At 33.8% G+C, this 20,117-nt stretch overlaps 1 protein-coding gene across 7 annotated transcripts in view; it reads right to left on the minus strand.

Moving 5' to 3' along the window:
• Positions 1 to 1,753: 1,753 nt before the first annotated feature.
• CCSER2 (coiled-coil serine-rich protein 2) overlaps positions 1,754 to 20,117 on the minus strand; it is a 94,063-nt gene continuing 75,699 nt past the window's right edge. The window contains exons 10-12 of one of the 7 annotated variants that reach the window (XM_012723679.1): positions 19,175 to 19,271; positions 14,423 to 14,462; positions 6,320 to 6,471 (exon numbers count right to left, since the gene is read on the minus strand). In XM_012723679.1, coding sequence (XP_012579133.1) covers positions 6,408 to 6,471; positions 14,423 to 14,462; positions 19,175 to 19,271 — 201 coding nt within the window. In that variant the 3' untranslated portion in view covers positions 6,320 to 6,407. Of the gene's footprint in view, positions 6,472 to 14,422; positions 14,463 to 19,174; positions 19,308 to 20,117 lie in introns of all 7 variants that reach the window. The other 6 variants (XM_012723681.1, XM_012723678.1, XM_012723680.1 and 3 more) reach the window with 6 other exon arrangements.

The following is a 20,117-nucleotide window of genomic DNA, read 5'->3' on the forward strand; positions in this document are numbered from 1 at the left end:
TGCATTTCAGCAATGTTTACTGTGAGGAATCAGAGAAAACAGTTACCTTTTGCTTTACCAGATTAGCTACTTGGGATATATTATTGCAGAAAACCATAATCATCTAAAAATATCACCAAAACATCACTACTCTTAGTCAAAATGGATATATGAATTAAGTTACATGTGGATTAGAAAAGAAGTCATACTTCAGAATACAGAAAATAGCAATATTATTTTTATGGTTAAAGTTCTGTGAGTTGCTTTTGGAGACAACTCATGCCAATGAGAAAAATATTCTTCTAGATGGTCTACATTCCTCTTTAGAGACCAAAAGGCAGGTAACCAAAAATATCAACCAGTCCAAACTATTTTGTCTAAATAATAAAGAATGGGATGGAAGTAAAACATAACCTGGACACAAATATCTAAGGTGAACTTCAGAAAGCAAGACCTGATGGGTTATGGTTCTAAAAGGAAAGGAAGAATACAACAGTTAAGACATCTCAAAACTCAATACTGACTAATCAACTAAGGAAAAAACAACTGACATAAACAGCTGTTAATAATATACAATATGGCTAAATGAGTTCTTGTATAAAATCAGAATATAAAAGGCCAGGTTATCAAGGGGCAATGAAGGCATGTAACTAATAATTAACCTAATATAAGCAAAAGATGAAAGCAGTGCAAGGTGTCTGAATCCCAGGGTGAAATGAAACTTCAGGGGAAAAGTTTAGCTGGACAGGTGACTGAATCTCACATATACTTAAATTAGAAAAAATTATAATTAAAAATATACTAAATACTTTTTTTCCTAAAAGACATAAATTTTCATTAAAACTTTATTCCATGAAGCTATTAAATACAGTAATACCTCATAATTAGCAATTAAGTATTTCCTCTTTTACGTAGCATTCTAACCCAAGGTACTAATACTTTTCAAGTAAAAATCCATTAACCCAATTATTTATAAAACAAATATATAAGGTGTGTTATTGTAGCATACGCCTGAGTCAGTGGGATATTTTAATTCTGAATCATATATAGTGGTGTAATCAATGTTACCTTAATATAAAAAGTGAAAATACTTAACTTTAGAAAATAAAACAAGTGGGTATCTAATTAAAATAGAGCCCCAAGTAGCAGATGACTTACAAAGTCTTTGACAGTACGGTTATAGGGCAACCCAATTGGGTAGCCTGACTGTCGGTCCTCACCTGTGCGCTTAAGATTTAACTGCAGGTGCAAACACACAAAAAGGTTAATAATGGATTTATTTACAAGGGGAAAGGGAAATGAGTAGTTCAGGGAAAGAGATATAAATTAGTTAATGTGTCCTACCAGTTCCGCTGACCTGGAACCCCAGTAGCATGCTGAAAACCAGTGAAGAGTCAAGAGACAAGCCACCAGCCACAGGTCAAGAGACCCCTGAAGCTCAAGTCAGGTTTTATATACCAACCCAGCTGCTTAGCTCCACCCTCAGGTCCCAGCGTGCTTCTCTATTGATGGAATTTGTAGTTCCAGAATCTGGGGTGGGGGTGGAGTCCATGAAACCTGTATCTGTAGAGTTCGATGAGGACATCCTTTCCCCCTTACAATACCAGGTCAAGTCAAATTGGTGTTCAATTTCAGGGCTTGGAATGTGATGTGTAGAGGAGTGTATGTGAAAGGAAGAGCATATGAAAAAAATCAATGAATAGTATTTGTGGAAAAAAGATCTCAGGGAAAAAGTATACCATGGATCAAGTCAACGTTGCGAAGGACAAGGAAAGTTTTATAATTATGAACTTTATTTTTATTTACTATGCCAACATTTTCAGGAAAGAGACTTTACATCCAATTTGATAATTCATTTTACAAGCAAATTCTAACAGTTACTTTGAACTGGTTTTTAAAATCAATGAGAAAAACAATACGGCAGATATTAAAGACTGTGGACTTTTGTCTTTAGTTGGTAATGATGTAACAACTTTAAATTTTTAGGGACAGTATTACTTTGTTATGGTAATAATTTACCAAGGAGAAACTGGGTTGACTTATCCCAGAAAGATTAAAATATCTGATAGATCTTTAGTTAATAGCATAGCTTTAGATTGGTACCCACTATAATAATTTATCCAAATTGCTGCAGCAGAAAAATTTAAAGATGTGGAAAATTTAAAGAATTAGGAACAATAGCAAGGCTATCATCCCCAAGGAAAAACATCATGTATTTGTATTACAACTATATAATTATGCACCCGATTTTCAAATGTGTGCATAAGCATGCAAATATAACCACCCAAACTAACTTATAAACATGAAAACTACTGGGTGAGATGGAGAATAAACAGAAATGGTGCTGCAGTCTTCATTGTCTTCACTAAATGCCTATTTGGTGATTCCAAATTACATCCTAGAGACCAAAAAACCATCATGACATCATGACAACCCTGCTCAGAAATGAAGCGTATACCTGTGTGTCTGTAACACCACTTATGCCATGGAAAGATTTAGGATTTACAGCTATAGGGGGTTTAATGTTCTCTTTGATGTACAGTTAAATACTTCAGTGGAGACGAAGAAATATTTAAAAAATTTAATGGAAAAAGTGGCATGCTGAGGATATAATTCTGTGAAAGGCTGTACTTCAAACAGCTATAATTAAAGAGAAATTCATTTCAACAAAGAAAGCCACATCCAATAGGAGGCATTTCCATATTTCAGGCACAACTCCAAGCAATGAAGCTCATTTAAAGTGCAAATCTGATATTTTCTTTCATATTCGTATTTTTACTTGTTAAAATATTTAGTAAGTTCCCTAATATCTATATAAATACAATGAACAGTAGTCTATATGCCTGAAAATATTGCACAAATTAAAATGAGACTCCAAAAGAAAAGTGCTAGAGGGTCTCAGTTATTAGAAACATTCTTAATGATGTAAATACATAATCCTTTGTTTATTTAATGTTCTAAAATCATCTTCACCTGTATTCTTTAACTAATTAAACAAAGCTTCCTTTAAAGAATTTGATATGCACCCAGTAACAACTAAATGTATTATTCTACATACTACCTGAACCTTCTCTTTCACAAGTGTGAAACTTAACTAATCCCCAAAAACTTCCTCAGGACTTAAGTTCATATACTGCAACCATCTTTACCAGTATTACAAGAACTAAGAAAAAGTTCCAGTGGAGGATTTGACACAGTCACTTATAGAAGCACTAAACAGAGATCAAGCCAAAACTGAGTGATCTCTGATTAATAAAGCAAGCTACATCCTTGTTTCGTTTCTGAAATTTACATTTACTGAGAAGCAGATTAGCATAATATTCTTGCAGCTTTTAAAAAGGATTGCAGGTAAATACTATTTTGTACATATATCCTACTTTTTCTGTTAAATTCACTGTTTCATAATTATTCTGATGAGATTTCTGCCAAGATAAGATCCAACAAAGGCACAGAGAAGTTGAACTGATGGGTTATAACGTATTTCTGCAAATTCATGAAGGAGAAAAAAATAAAAGAGTTTGAAAAAGTTTAGATTAAACAAGTCAGGAATCAACATTTTCATATAGTAAAGACATTTCCTTCAGACTAAGAGATTAAAAATAAAGCAAAAATTTAAAGCTTTTCCTCTAGGAATAAAGGCCTACTTGTCTACACCAATTTCTAAATAAACCAAAACAAACAAGCTCATTGTATGCTCTTCTTCAAGAAAACATAGTTTGATAATACCCCCTTTGCAATATATGAGATCAGTGCTCTTCTTTCTCCTTCAACATGAAAAGACCCCATGTATCATTTACAGCTGCAGTCATCAATGCTCATGTCTATGAAACAAAAAAGAACTCTGCTTATATGTCTATCACTATACTAACAAGGTCTGGACTATGTGAAAAATTCTGAAAGTTAGTGCTTCTGCAGCCAAAGTCAACTGAGAGTAAGATAACATATTTATGCTGTTCACCTACTACCAAATCAAAAAAGGCTTTGTATCTAGTGAATACCAACTTCACTCGCATGGTTGACAGGGAAGGGAAGACTGAATCAAAATGGTAGTAGACATCTTTGTGGAAATTTTCACTGAAACACTTGCTGTTTCTCTTCAAAAGGGCAGATAATTTACCAATGCTCATTTTTTAAAGAAATTCTTAGAAATTTGAATCATTAAGTTTTTTGGTCATTATCCTCTTCTGATACATTTTTTAGCAAAAAATGATCAAACCAAAATACCCATCTATCTAAAAGACATTAATTTAATTAAAGCATCAACAGGTGAATAGCCTCAAGGTCACATGATTTGGGAGAGCAGGGGAGAAAGTATACTGAATCATCTGTTGAGCAGCTTGAAGCCTGACTAGACTAGTGTGCATGGTCCCTTGGAGGTTCCACAGCTACTTCCTTAACCCATTAAAAATAAATAAATATATTGCCATTGAAATATCTTTCAATACCTTTTAATAGGACACAAGTTTGCCTCTCCAATTCTATCTTCCCAAACCTATTTTTTAAGAAACTTGTTCAAACATGCATCAACATAAAGGATAGGCCGGGAAAACTCAGGAAAATAAAACTATTGTGAATATCACTTTCTCAAAATGATGTTACTTAAACATAATTATTCAAAATATTTTAACTGATTTATTATAGAAAACCATTTTAAATCCCCCTGTATGGTATATTTATAGCCCATCCAAGTGTTATGCAAACATTTCAAACCCATTATTCTAGTCTGCGGATATTAGCATAAAAGTCAATAAATATAAACATTACCACAGAGACTTAATATATGCTGTGGAAACTTAAAATAGCTACCATGTACCTAAAAGCCTGTAAAGTTCAAAACTGAATTACCAGCAAAACTCTAGCACCAACATGTGTTACAAATAAATACCTCTGTAGGTACAGGTTTCAAGGTGTTGTCTTAAGCTTTCCAAGTTTATCCAGTAGCGAAAATAAATACAAATAGGATGGTGTGTGCGTGTGTAAAACAAGCCATTACTGTAAGCTATAACTTATTTATATATAATATAAAATATTTTTAGCCTGGGGAAATGCTCTGGTAAATAAATAAATATTGAGACTAACTTGTGATCCTAGCAATGAAAAATAAAACTTACATAGATTTCCTACTAAAAGCCTTATCTCCTTTATTCATCACAGAGCATTTGCATAGACCTTGAAAATATACAAATCACTATCCAGAACTCTGCTTACAGATTATCATCATTTTCATCAAACCTTTAGTAAAATAGTAGCCATATTTACAGAAGGGACAAGCGAAAAAGGATGAGGCTTTGAGAACCACAATTAATACAGGTCTAAAAAGACTAAATCAGCAAAGCACAGTTCTTGCCTGCTAAATGGAGTATTAAGAGTTTTCTGATGTGCAGAGGGATGAAAAAAGGGTAACATGATTAGAGCCTTCTGTAGGCATCCAAGATGGATAAGCAAACTTTTGTGTTTACCTGAGACAAATATGCTCAAATGCTATGTACTTTAACCAGGATATAAAATGGAAGAGCCAAACTAGGTAAAGTTTCCACATTTTAATTTTAAGATTTGCAGACTTTCAATGGAACCTCCATTATGGTATAGCAAATTGCACATAAAGCTATCACAGAACAGATTTTTGTTTTTGCAAAACAAAACAGAACAAATTGGCAGGTGATGGCTAAGTACTTAATGTATCTTTGGTTTAGGAAGACGAGAATACCGATTAGAAGCCAAACAATCCCCAGAATTCAAATTGCCATTCTGATTCTGCATGATTTCTTTTCTTCTTATTAATGGCCTTGGGATACTTGTCTTGGCCTGGAAGTTTTGAGGCTCAACTAGGGGGCTGCTAATTTGTTTTTGTTTGAAAGAGCCAGAAGGGGGACGGAGCTTAGATGCCTTTGTATTTGAATTATTTGCAAGATTTGTTTGACTGGATGCTGGCTGAAGTTTTGCTGAATTACATGGTGTGATTAGTGATGGTTTCTTACAAGTGGGAGTCCTACTTGAAGATGATTCAGAAACTGGAGGAGGTACCAAAGAATTCAAGATGGGTGGCTTAAAAAGCTGCGAGGGCTTAGGCTGAGACGTGTACCCTTCAGGTGAAGACTGGTTTCTTCCAACTCTCTTAGCCTGATCTACTGTACTTGACTGGGGAAGTGACCAAAGAGAAGTAGGTACCAACTGCATGTCACTAATTTGATTATTCGCCAAATAATAAGGCTCTTGAGCATCCGTGGTCATGTGCAAGTTTGCTTCAGAAGGTGTACTCTTAGTTACATCCTTAGCAAATTCTGGGCTTGATGAAAAAGGCTGGTCTTCCAGACCACAGTTGCTTTCTTGCTGCAAGCTGGGTGTAAAGCTTTTATCCAGATGTGCAATACCCTGAAGATTGCTCTGGACTGTGCGTTCACTGCAGGCCTCTGTATGTTGCAGCTTTATTAGTTTTCCCTGGGCGCTGTCTGTGGGTCTGGGAAGGCTGCTGGAAGGCTGTAGTACTTGAGGCTATTAAAATTAAACACAACATTAGCAACATTTTACAAATGTCACACATAATATATGATACGGTTAGGCTGTGTTGGTACTCAGAATGTTTTAATATGAGAAGCATGTGGGTTTTTTTTAAATTAAAAATAAAATGTAATATTCAGGTGAATTCATGAGACACATACGAAAGTGATGATGCAAACAAAAAATGATACAGGCAGTAAATACCAAAATAGATATAAAATCAACCAGGAAAAGATGTTAAAGTAGTGATTACTACTGATATATATAAGATTTCTGCCTAATTAACTCGTTAAGTATTTAAAGCTTTATACATAAAAGTTTAACAAAATGGTTCTGTAATACTTCAATTTAATCTCCATAAAGCATTCATATCATAAATGTGACCTCCAGGATATTACCCATTTTAAATACTTTTTAATAAAGAAAGCTGATATGCTAATTATCACATTTGACTGGAGGAACTGTTAAGACTCAAGATGCTATTCCTATTAGAAAAGTTAATAGTGCGAGCAGATAAATGCAGTTTAGAGTGAAAACTATATTGTCAATTGATGTGAAATTCTATCTGAACAAAAACCTGTCAAAACACTTAGCAGATGCTAACCTAGCCATAGTATCTTGTTGAAAATTTTCAGAATAAAATGTTGCCATAGCTTATTTATCTGTCTCACTGTCAAGAGGGAGTAACTAAGGTTGTTATGGCTGATATATGGAAAATAGATTTACCCTGCTTAGGAGTTAAGTTCCATTTAGTAAAATTAAAAACTGACCAAACTGCTGAATGACGGCTAAGAATAAAACAACTATGCCGACAACTTGAGCTAAAACTGAAAAGCCTCCAACAGCAAAATTTCAAAGTTCAAAATACTTCTTATGTACCACGCTGGAGCTCAATCTATACCTATATTCTTTATGAATCAATAGAAATACACAATTCCTGTCACTTTTGAGCATTTAATAAGAAGTATGAATGTTACTATTTTTCAGTGGCCAAATGATAAAAGTATATAGGTCAGAGCCTATTTGGTCATGTCCCATACAGGGTGGTGGCTATAAATGAGTCACACACATTCATTCATTCATTCTTTCATACAACTTGTATTAAATAATGTGAGCTGAAAACATCATAAAGATTGGCAATTAAACATGAACCTTAGGGGACCATTTTTTACTGACAAAACTTTTATTTTTACTTTACCAAGTTACAAACAAATCTACACAGTTATTTCTACTTTCTCCAAAAGAAGGAGCTCAACTGTAGATACTGAATACTTGTGTTTTACCACTTTCTCTGAATTAACACTGGATGATGGATGGTCAGGGCCAGCAGCCAGGGATTAGATTGTATCAGGTTTATAAGAGACTAAGAACAATGTTCACTGACTCATGATAGTTGACTATGAAAGTATAGGATTAACTTAACTTACTATTAAAAAAATCAAGATAGTGGCTATTGAAAATTAATACATACACAATTTTACTCTAAGATTTATTTTAGGTTGTTTAAAATAAGCCCAATAGGTAAGGGTCAAAGTAGTTGCTTCAATCTAAATGTCCTAGAGTTTAAAGTCACTTGACATTTTTATTAAAAAAAAATCACAACAGCGATTAATAAACTGCATTTCATGTTGGAAAGTACTAAGATCACCATATAATTAATTCGACAGATTCTCCTTCAAATTCCATAAAGAAAACTAAACAAACAAAATGATCATATACTCAATGATTAGTAAAAATATAAAGCAGGAACATACTAAGCAAATCAAAACCTACAGGGAGAAGGGCAAAGGTGGGGAAGGAACAAGAAGAAAGAGAAAAATGCAGTGTCACATGGCTGATTCAATGGAAATTTGTTTTCCTTTTTTACCTGTTGTCACCTTCAAAAACAATGATAGTATAGTCTCAAATCCTAAAAAATCCTAAGGTAACTTAAGACCTTTGAAAATATAAACAATTAAAGCATATGATATGTGTCTTATCATCACTAAGAAAAAAAGGTATGCATAGATGCTATCAGCTCAAAGCATAAAATGGTATGATTTCCTAATTAAGACAAAGTAATACACTATTGTAAGCAAACTTCCAGAGAAGGGGCACTGGGAACTTACTGGATATTATCCATTCACAGTGTTGTAACTGCAGATTACCCTACTGAGCAGTCTGTCAGAGAATTAAATGGAAACACAGCAGACAGTCATGAAAGACATATTGCTTATATTTAATCCAAAAGCTCCTTTTCAGATGTTAAATGAGAAAATAATCCAGTTTTGAGAAATAATAAAACTAAATAATGAGAAAATAATCCAGTTTTGAGAAATAATAAAACTGAGTCTTTTAACTGAGTTAGTTTTAACAATTACATTTAAAAGTATAAACTATCAGTTGCATTAAATAAATCAATAGTTTCTATCTACATGGTAAATAATAAAGGTGTTATTTCTATTAAAAGTTTATTTTACTGGTATAAAAGCTAATTTGGAAATCAACTCTATTACTATAAAGCAAAATAAAATTCTTAAGATTAAAAAATGACTATAGCAAGCACCAAGGAAATGACATGCTCCTGATATATGACAGACAGTGTAAAAGTGATTGTCCACTAAGGGGCTGGGATGCAATTAATAACCTAATGGCAAGCTGAACAACAAGCTTATCTACTTAACCTCTTAACACACCAGCAGAGGTATGTTATTATATCTTGTCATTAGTAGAACAATTTCCCCAAATTCTAAACACCTAACTGTACTAATATATATAGGCAAGATGCTAACACTTCATACTGCCCAAATTCACTATATTTTTAGAATTCTACATATAAAAAGACAGAACCCATGTTCTCATGGATAATAAAACCAATGGGATGAAAAACCAAGGACCATTTTTAAAACATATGTACTTTGCATTACTCATTGCATTAAGTATAGCAAAATATGGAAGTGAACAAAAAGGTTGTTCCTGTGATTGAGAGGTATAGTGACAGAGAGTCATAAACAAGAGACACCATGTCTCAATCATAGCTTCATAAGGGAATAAAACAAAAACGTAAGATTGACCAAAGAGGTCACTAACGACATCCAAGAATCTCAAACATCTGAACTAAATTTCAAAAGAACAATTATGAGCTTTCCAAATAGAAAAAAAAAGAGAGAACAATATGCTGGGGAGAAAGGAGCAATACTAAGAACAGAAGAGACATGGTATATTCTAGTAACTTCAAATTATTAAAATTTGAAAGCACAGTACTGAAGGGAAAGTGCAGAGGAATCTTATAAAGGAATTCAAGTCAGGTTAGGTAGTTCTGGCTGTGCAACGGATTATAAAGAACATTAATGAACTGTATGTAGAGGAATCATACAATCCATTATTTACTGAGGGAGAAAGGAACGGAATCGCAGTATTGCAGTTCCACTTGGAACTGAGTCCAATTTCAGACATTCATGGAGATGTCTTGAACAAACAATGGACACCACACGCAGTTATACCATTTGTTGCAAAATTGAATGACAAACTCTTTGGGAGTATACTAGGCCAATAGGTGGATGACTCTTTATTAACATAGGGGTATCACTGTCTCAAGGGCCACTGGCTCAAAGAAGGGGAAGGTAGGATACCTAACTTCATTCCCAAATAAATGTCTTGATACATTTATCCTCAGTTACTTTGACATGCAGAAAACCTCCCACTTTGGGTGTTGGCAAGATTACAGGTACTACTAAAGCACTTGAAATTCACATCAAATTAAAAGGCATCTCCTTACACCACTAAGAAAAGTATTTCCTGACTTTGAAGGAGTGAGCTTTCCTCTTGGACATAGCACTATAGTGGGGAGTAGTCAGAAGATGACAAAGCACAGACATTTTCCCCCCATGTTTAATGAGTACTATCAAGACTTTGAGTCACCCCTTATTATACTTACTACCTGCCAGGCTCTAGGGCAAATGTCTTTCATGGCAGGATAACTGATATTTTATCTTCTTGCTTTTCTCCTATTAGGGGACATTCCTTCTCCTCTCCATGTGTTCTAGGTGGAGCCATTGCTTACAGTACACAGTGACACATCAAACAGTGGCCACATGATCTAAGTCTGGCCAGTCATGCTTCTTCACCTTTCTGGCAACAATGATTATCTGGTTCAAAAGGTGAGAAAATGACCCAAGCGGGGGCTAGAGGGGCCTTCTTGGGGATTGTCATGCAGATACTGAGAAAAGAAAGTATTTTTCTCTTGGGGTTGCTAAGCTAAGGTTACAGTGAACATTCCCCCTCCCCCCATTATATAAAGAACTCTTATCTGCAAAAGGAAAGAAGCCAACATGCAGAAAGGCAGAGGCAAGAGGCAGATGCAGAGTGTCATAAGTAGCTCAGAATTTTGTCCTCAGTTCCAGATGACATGTGATCTCTAAATTTCTTCTTCAGTTTCACATCTCATTAGGCACTGAAGGTTAGGAATCAATCAATTTCTTAAACAAGTTGGGTTTCTGTTAACTGCAACCAAAACCTTCAGACAATTACATTAGAATCTAAGGTCTACTAGAGCATTCACTATATGAGAATGGAGCCATCTAGAAGTCTTGTTCATTACTGTATTCCCAGTGCTATGAACAGTACCTGGACCATAGTAGCTTAGAAAATTTGTTAATGAATAAATAAATCAGTATTACACAAATTCTGATCACAAATTGTGGGGAAAGTTCTCCCAGGGCAATTCCACATTATTCTTAAGCCTGGAGCTGTTTTACCTCCACCCTGTCTTTCCCATTCTAAATGGCTTCTTTGTTTCTTCTCATGCATGGAACTGTTAAGGGGAAGGATGTCCTAAAGGAACTCTGCAGAGTCTTATGGATTCCACCCCCTACTCCAGCTTTCTGGACACTATCCCATACTCCAGTGATTGGAAACTACAACTCCCAGCAGTACCAGGGAGAGAATGCAAGGACCCAAGGGCAGAGCTAGCAGGAATTCTGGGACATTTGGAGGATAAATAGGGCGTGATTGCATCTCTCCCTCTCTCCTTCAGGAAACGATGTGTTCAGTCAGCCTAGCCATAAGGTATTCCAGTTACTTTGTATCCTGTGCTCTTTCCCTGGGTTGTTTTCTATTCCTTTCCCTGGGTTGTTTTCTATTCCTTTCCCCTCTGTAAATAAACCCATTATTGACCCTTTTGTGTGTACCTGCAGCATAACCAAATTGTGAGCACATGGGTGAGGCCCCACAGACAGGCGGCCAGTCCACTCTGGGCTACTCTGTAACAGAACCAGAGTGATCTTCTAAAGGCAAAGATGTTATTCAGTCACCCAATGTGTATTTTAGATTTTAGATGTGAGAAACCCAATATGTTTCTCATTCAGTAAGAAACAGTGAGGAATGTAATGGAAGCAAATGAGACTAAGTAGAATAACCAAGTAGTTAGTGATTATTACTAGCTTCAGTGATAAATTACAAGGGGCTAAAATTAGGTATTGGAGGAAAACCTGAGATGATTTAAAGATTCAGAAGGTGGTTGTTTGGGAAGAATTAAAGATGCACTCCAGGTTTATCATTTTGGAACTGTCAGATGTATTGAAACAAACATAAAATAGGTTCTAAAGAATTTGTTACAATCATATTTCAGCAGCCAAGGCATCCCTTCCCTACCTCTCACCTTCACCCAACTACTGGGAAACCCCCTGTAGCCAGAAATAAGTAGAGTTTTCGTACTTGCAGAAGAGTTAGTTATGGAAGCTTCAAATTGTGAGATCTAACCCTAAACTTAGAGTTAAGAACTTCTAACTGGACTCAGCAACTTCATTTTACATTAGTTAGATATGTATACTTCAGTACACCATTCTGCGAAATTTCAGATGTTTAACAGCTATCAGTGCCAAGATCATGAGTGTCAGCAATAGACACTACTGGTAACAGTGCAAAGAAATTGTAAGCATCATCCTGATAACCTTAAATGTCTACTTTGGTTTGCTTACAAAGATAACTATGTGCTATGTACTATACCTGATTCATTTTTTGTTGCTGTGGTTGATAATCTTAGTTTTTTTAGTACAGTGTAGGGATCAAATATGTATTTACTAAGTGAGTGAATAAATAAAATATAAATAATGAGTTACCAAAATTTCTTCTTTGGTAATAAATTATCAAAGAATAATGATACTTCCTTATTAAGTCAATGATGCAGCACTAATCATCAAATATCTTTAAAATAATAGTTAATAGAACAAAAATGTTTTTTCTAAATGTTAGGGTTAATGATTCACGTTTAAAAGGATAGCAGGAAGGTTTAACTACTCGTGAACATAACACCTGTCATAATGACCAACCAGCTATGTAACAAATGTCTTTATACTTGGGAGATGACACAGATGGGGATAAAATGACTTGGGGAAATTCTCTTAACAAGCATTTAGCTTGTTTCCAATTCAAATAATTAAATATAATTATATATATGAAACACATAGTGCAGGCTCTCCTACAGAATCAAAGCGTCCACAATATGTCCACCTATGGTTATTAAAAGGAATGAAATGATTCAAGCTATAGCCCTATTGTAAATGGGGATTGGGTGGAAGAAGGAACAAAGGATACATCCTATAGAAGAATAATAATAGTTTCTACAGAATAAGAGGTTTCTAGGTCTCAAATACATATTTCAATAATGTTAGTCATAACTACATGTTTTAAAGACAGAGTAGCCTATCTTGTATGGCATAGAAGTCAAGATTCTGGGAAATAAAATAATGCAAGGTATTCATGTATTTAAGATAAGCTCAGAAAGTATTTACATACAAATATATGTGCTGAATCCTGAACCACTTAGCTGACAGAGCCAAACTAATCTGGGTTTGAGTCCTGGCTCCCTCACTTACTATAAATGAGATACTTATTAAATTATCTCATTATTTTTGGATGTCATTTCATTATTTGAGAATAACATCTATGCCTCATTGAATTATTGTAAAAAATAAATAACATGCATACTAAATGCTCAGAGTAATGCCTGAGTAACTCCACATTACAAATATGTGGAAAAGATTATGCTCTGGACTCTAATGAGAAATTTCCTTTCTTTCCAAAGACTCACAGTGAAATTACTATACTTGCATAGATGAGATGATAGGTGGTGGGTATAGTCTGGTTTTTTGTAAAAGAGTCAACTATGCTTGACAAGTCACATACTTCTGGAAATGACAAAGCCAGAGACTAAACTGACAGAGAATTTAAAATACAGTGCTAAAACATTATCCTGTGCTATCTGAATAATTTCAATGAGTTTATAAACGTTCAAAATGTGCAATACAGCCCAAATGATTATTTTAAAAACAATACACTGAAGTACTGACTTTCCTGGATAATGCCCTATCTCCATCTTGGCTGATCAACCCAATACAGGATAACTCTGACAATAAACTCAAGCCACACTGTGGAGCAACAGTTCTGGAAAAGAGGTTCCAAGTGACCCACTGTAGGAAATACAATGAATACAAAGAAAGGCACTTTTGCAACAACAAAAAAAATAAAAATAAAAATAAAAAACTGCACCTCACAGCTTCCATACTATTTCTAGCATTCATATAATAAAAAATACTCATACAACTTTCTACAAACATTTTTGTTCTAGTGTTCCCACCAGTATAAGATAGAAGCTATAAACATCATGTCCTTATTAAGTATATTAATCTGCTAAAATAGAAAGCAGATGTTCTAAAATGTAACAATTGCTACTACACAACACACAAAGGCATTATCTAAAAATTATTTTCTTGGTACATCCAAGTTATACTTATTATTAAATTCATTTTGAAGGTTAAAAGTAAGGTAGAAATGAAGCCATTTGTATGTAACATGCCTGTAAGTTCATGCAGGCTTCTGACATGCATCATGCAAACTGGGGGAAAAAAACAAAAACAAAAGTGATTATGAGGAAGGTGGTAAGAAAAAATCTAAAATTGTACTGTACCACGCTTTGTCAGAGAAGTAATGGACTAACTTCTCAACTCCTTGCCAATGGCATAATGGGAGAGCAGAGACAAGAAAAAGACAGGACAATGGTGTCAGAGACCACACACAACACCAAGGAATTGCCATGACTGGAGAGCAGCCAGAAGTATTTGTTTTGTATTTGTTGTGTTTTTCTACTTAATATATTTGTATAAAATGAGTACATATTTGAATAGTTAAACCCCCTTGCTAAGTAACTTGCAATAAGTACTAAATAGTGTATATAAAAATTCTTAAATTTCAAACTTCTCATACTTAAAAGGATTATCTTGAATTTTATAAAAAAATAAAAAATAAAAAAAAATTTCACATAATGCTCATACTCCAAAGATCTGAAAGGTTTAGTCTCATGTCCTTTCATGAGAGAAATTATTTTTCAATAATTTCAGTGTCTTGCACATCATAAATACAACTCATTACTTGTTAGTTTACAATTTATGTTTATTACTGTTATTATGTAGCAGAATAATAAAAGTGTAATGTAATCTTCATGTATGTCTTTCCTAAATTATAAGTGAGGTTCTATACATCACTATAGAGATGGAAGGCAAAACTGCACACCTAGTGTAAGTAGATATAAAGGATTCTGTTCTATAACTGATACGAATCCAATCAGTCTCCAAGGTTTCTTGGAAATTAGGAATACTTTTATTCCTCTAAGTCTCAGAATGGTGCCTCTAGATCACAGGAAACTTAGAGAAAATACCTACCTGATTAATAAGTATAAATTAAATGTAAACAAATTCCAGAATGATTTCAACAATTTTTTCTAAGTTGGACAGTTAGATGTTTTTAAAAACTATCAAAGTGATTAAGCATTTACTATACAGGTACAATCAGTGTAAAATGCATAATTTTCATGTGTCTGTATCTTTAAGACACAGAGTCCATCAACATCTATTTTGAGATGCAGAGTAGTTCAGAAAAAACTAAATAACACCAAAATAATACAATTCATGCGACCATTATATAGTTGATTTATCCAGAGGAGGAGACTGCAGGCACTATGTAACAGCAACAAATACGCTAACAAAACAATCACAATCAGCAGAGAAAGTCATTATAAAAGACTAGTATGGAAAACAATTGCTACATTTTTCTCATAGTTGTAATGTGTTAAGATAAACATTAACCCATGCCTAAGTTTATGGGACAGCCTCCTGGACCATGAGTTTGATGCACATTTCTAATCAGTTAACCAATGACTGTATTAAACAGCATATGAAATTAGCTGCAAAAATGGGCACAGTGCCATATGCTGTATTAACCATACTTCAAAAAAATAAAGTTTTTCATCAAGTTGTTCAGATTTTACTGAAATATCCTCATTGAAATAATATTTTATTTTTATGAAAAGTCACTCCCAGAGCTAATTTCTCAGTAAAGCACTGAAACTGATAGTATCATATATACAGTGATTGCAGACACATATGGAGCCAATCAGTTTAAGCCACATTAATGTACACCTTATAAGCATAATATACTCTGTTTCTAGAAAGTATATATAGCCTTTGATTAAGTCACACCATCCTAGAAATCTACTCAAGTACAGAGAAATGCTTATACTGATTTAAACACAAGGATAAACTGTTCTGCCATCATATTCCTGTTTAATAAGGAAAAAGAGAAATAACATCAATGCCCAATAAAAGGAAAAAATTAAACTAGTATTCTATATGTATTATTAAAAAAAGCTTTTAAGAAATATTCACTAATAAAAGCTCATAGAATGATAGCACATGAATAAAAACAAAACAAAATGGAGAATGAAAGTATCACATATTTTATGAATATTGTATCTGAATTTTAAATATATACACATACAAATCAGATGTAAATACATATTTTCAATCAATAAACATACTGGGTTGTTATGTAAAATAAATTATACATCCCTTGTCAAAAAGTTTTGTGAAATACTTCCCCTGAAAGGTTATAAGGGGAGAATGAAAATATGACTGTTGTCATTAATAATTCCTATTAGAACAATTATTATGTCAATGAAAAATTTAGACTAGTATATATCAAGAAATTACTGGGCTAGTAAGACATTAAAAAACCTTAAAAAAAATACAGATTGCTTTATTAAAGAGCAATAGGCAATCCTACCTGATGTCTACTTTAGAACAAAGGAATTCCACTTAAGTTGGTGTTTTAGTTGGTATCCGAAATGAATTACTACTGAAACATTGTAATGTACAAGAATTCTCTGAATTATCTATCATCACTTACAAAATTAACTTGTCCACAAATCAGCCCATGATGACTAAAAAATATTATGAACAATTTTATATTATTTGGAATAGTATATAATATTTCTAAAACCCTCTGAAAAAACCACTGGATTTGCTCTCATAATTACACACTCCTCTCCCTCTCTGTATTTTATCATTAAATAATAATAATTTCATTAGTAAATTATTTCAGCTGTTTTCAAGTTGACTCCAAAATAATGTAGTAGTTTATAATATAGTTTCTCCTCTAAAAGAACTTATCAAGTTCAATAAGAGCTATCAAAATCTGTGAGCAAGTCCTCTAGCTGTCACTTTCATAAACAAGGCCCAACATGTCTCAGTAATAAAGTCCCTGGTTCAATTTTCTTAGCTGTACAAGTTGAGCTTAGCCAGTAAAAATTTTTAGATGCTAAGAAATCCAAGCTCCAGAGAATCAAAACTTTATTTTTTCTAGCTTGGAGATGCAAAGAAAGGAGGTTTAATCTTGGAAAGTCATAAAGACAGATCTTGATGGTTGTGATGCAAGCCACTGTTGCTAAATAGTAGGAAATGAAAAGATAAATCTGAATCCAAGAGGAAAGGAGGAAAAAAAACATTTGAAATTAGAAGGCCAAGGACTCAAGTATGGACAAGAAAATTCTAAAGCTGTACAATTAGTGAAATGAGTAGTTTCTCTTAAACATATTTTAAAAATAAATCTGAAACTTTATTTCCAATATAGAATAAATAAAACTTAAATTTAAATTCTATATTTAAACTAGTTGAGGGGGGGAAAGAATGCAAGAGAAAAATACTGGGGGTGAAATACAGAGCCTAAAAAATATTTCAATAAGTACAAGGCAGATGTGTTAATTGAAGGTAAATCTGCAAACCTTGCTATTTGCTTGCTTTAAAACTAAGACTACAATATCATTTGTTATAACTCCTTTGAAATCAGATTAGGTCACTGGCAGTTTAGTGTATTCCTTAGCACAAGGAATCTTTACATACAGGAAAAAAGAAAGCAATTGACTTAAAGACTGGAAAAGTAGAAGTGAAGGTTTACAGAGATGGTAGGAAGGAGGAGGTAAAGGAGGATTGCTTTCCTCATTGCTTCCTCTAAACAAAGTAACTTACTATTAAATGACTTGAAATAAAGGCCTATCCAAACTCTCTATTCTATTATTTATCTATTTTGGATAAACACTTCATTTGTGACAACATGGAGGGGATTATGCCAAGTGAAATAAATTAGGAGAAAGACAAGTACTGGGTGCTATCAATGATATATGGAATACAAAGAAACAAAATAAAGGGTCAGATAAAACCAAACCATAACAAACCCTAAAATCTGACTGTAGAACTGGGGCTAGCAGAGGGTGAGGAGAATAAAGCGGGGAAGGGACACAATATACAATTTGGAGGGCTATGGGTGTCCTGGTGGAGGGTGTGGTGCAGTAACACGTAACTGAAGGATATGGTCCTACATTTCCAAAACAATCCTGTATTTCTTCAAAATAAAAAGTGTGAAAAGAAAAGCACTGATAGCCAAAACATAAACTTCAAACCTTATCTGTAATTCATGCTAATACCTCACAATTCTGCCAATAAAAGCAATAACTCTTATTTAAATAAATCCCCTTCCTTAACTTTAATCTTAAATTTCCCCCTTTTGGACTTTTCCACAGGTTAAGAATATTTAATGAGAGAACTGATACGAATCACAAATCAGGATAAATCTATGGAAAAGGTATAAAAGTGAACTGATTGACAATATTTATATTCTTTCATTAATGTTAGCTTTTTTATGGGTGACTTTTCAAAAAAGATAAAATATAACCAACTTACCAGATATATTTAAATACAAAATACAAAATGATAATAAACATTGTTTTACAAAGTATATTTAATGTAAACAAAAAATTTTAAGTAGTTATCAAATCATTAGATGTTAGTAAATCATGCATATTCAAAGGCCATTTCTTCAGTACCGTAAAGCAGCTAATATATTACAAAGAAGTATTAAGTTGTTAAGCATTATTATAAAGGCTTGCTTTTAAATGATAGTAAATGCAATCAAAGCATTAGGGATATTTGAAGAAATGTGCAATGGTCTAGTAAGCCTGCTCCCTAAACAGTATGCATCTGTCCATTATACCACTGTAGATAGTGTGTACATTTTTAACATAACTAGATTAAAACATAACCATTTTTTAATGAAATTATTTCAAAGTCAGGAAAAAAGAAAATGCATTGAAGACAGATGCATGTCAGTAGGTCTTGGGTCCCTAGCAATAGGTTTAAACAGCATTTTTAGAATGAAATTAACTTTGGATAGCTTTCCTAAGGCTCTAGGTAGATGGCTATGTACATGCAGTCAAAGAAAGTGTTAATTAAGAGAGAAGAGCCCAGGATGTGCCGGTTTAGCAGGTGCCTGCAGGTCACTCTGTATGGGAAAGGAGGTGCTGGGAGGGACAAGTCATGCAGAAGGAAAATACCATGAACAGGAAGCCAGAGCAGGATAGGAGTGAGAGACACAGACTCACTCTGTCTGCGGTGCTGTGGAACAGTCCGTGGGATCCCCTGGAAGGAGCCCTGCCAAGGAGAGAAGGAGGGAGCAGAATACCCACTCTGTGCAGAAAGAGACAGGGCAGGGAGGTATAATAAAAAAGGGAACCGAAAAATAGAGAAACCAAAGTCACAATTTTTTTTTAAAAAGTAACACAATAGTGTTAATAAGACAGATTTTTTTTTAAATATAGGTAGCTCAAATTACTAAAAATAGCTCATAAATCAAAACAAGTTTTTTCATGTATTTTAAGAAAAAAATAATTTCCCTATAACACACAAGAAATATTCTTTCTGATACACATGACATTTATCATCATATATTTTTCTTCACTGGCAGGTTCAAGTCTTTTTTAAAAAAATGAAAACATTTAAAAGGGAAGAGAGCCTTCAGATGTTAATACAGAAATTACATCATGTACAAATCAAGCAATTAAAAAATTATCATATAAAATTTTTTCTTCTCAAATTACAGGATTTCAGAGGATTAGCAAGTAAAATAAAGAACATTAGGAGAAGCTAGCAGAACCAACACAGCAGTAAAAAGACTTAGGATGTTGTGAAAGTGATATATCAATAATGTGACATACAGGCCACATGCATGGCTTTTAGAGTTCAAGCAATTATGACTTCTCAGCTTTACTTATTTTAATTACAGATTGTTGGAATTAGAATAGACCTGAAATGTCATTTACTTCAATTCTTTCACTTTCTAGGTAAAACCAGATTTTCAAGAAATAAAACCCATCATGCTGAAAGTCACACAAACAGAATCATAGAGCCTCACATCTGTTCTCAGCCTCCTCACTGACTGAAAGAAATATTATCCACAAATGGAACTATCCAAACACTCAAGAAAGAAAATGCACATGT

The sequence above is a fragment of the Condylura cristata genome, unplaced genomic scaffold (genome assembly GCF_000260355.1).
Source record: "Condylura cristata isolate star-nosed mole 26May11 unplaced genomic scaffold, ConCri1.0 scaffold00011, whole genome shotgun sequence".
NCBI lineage: Eukaryota > Metazoa > Chordata > Mammalia > Eulipotyphla > Talpidae > Condylura > Condylura cristata.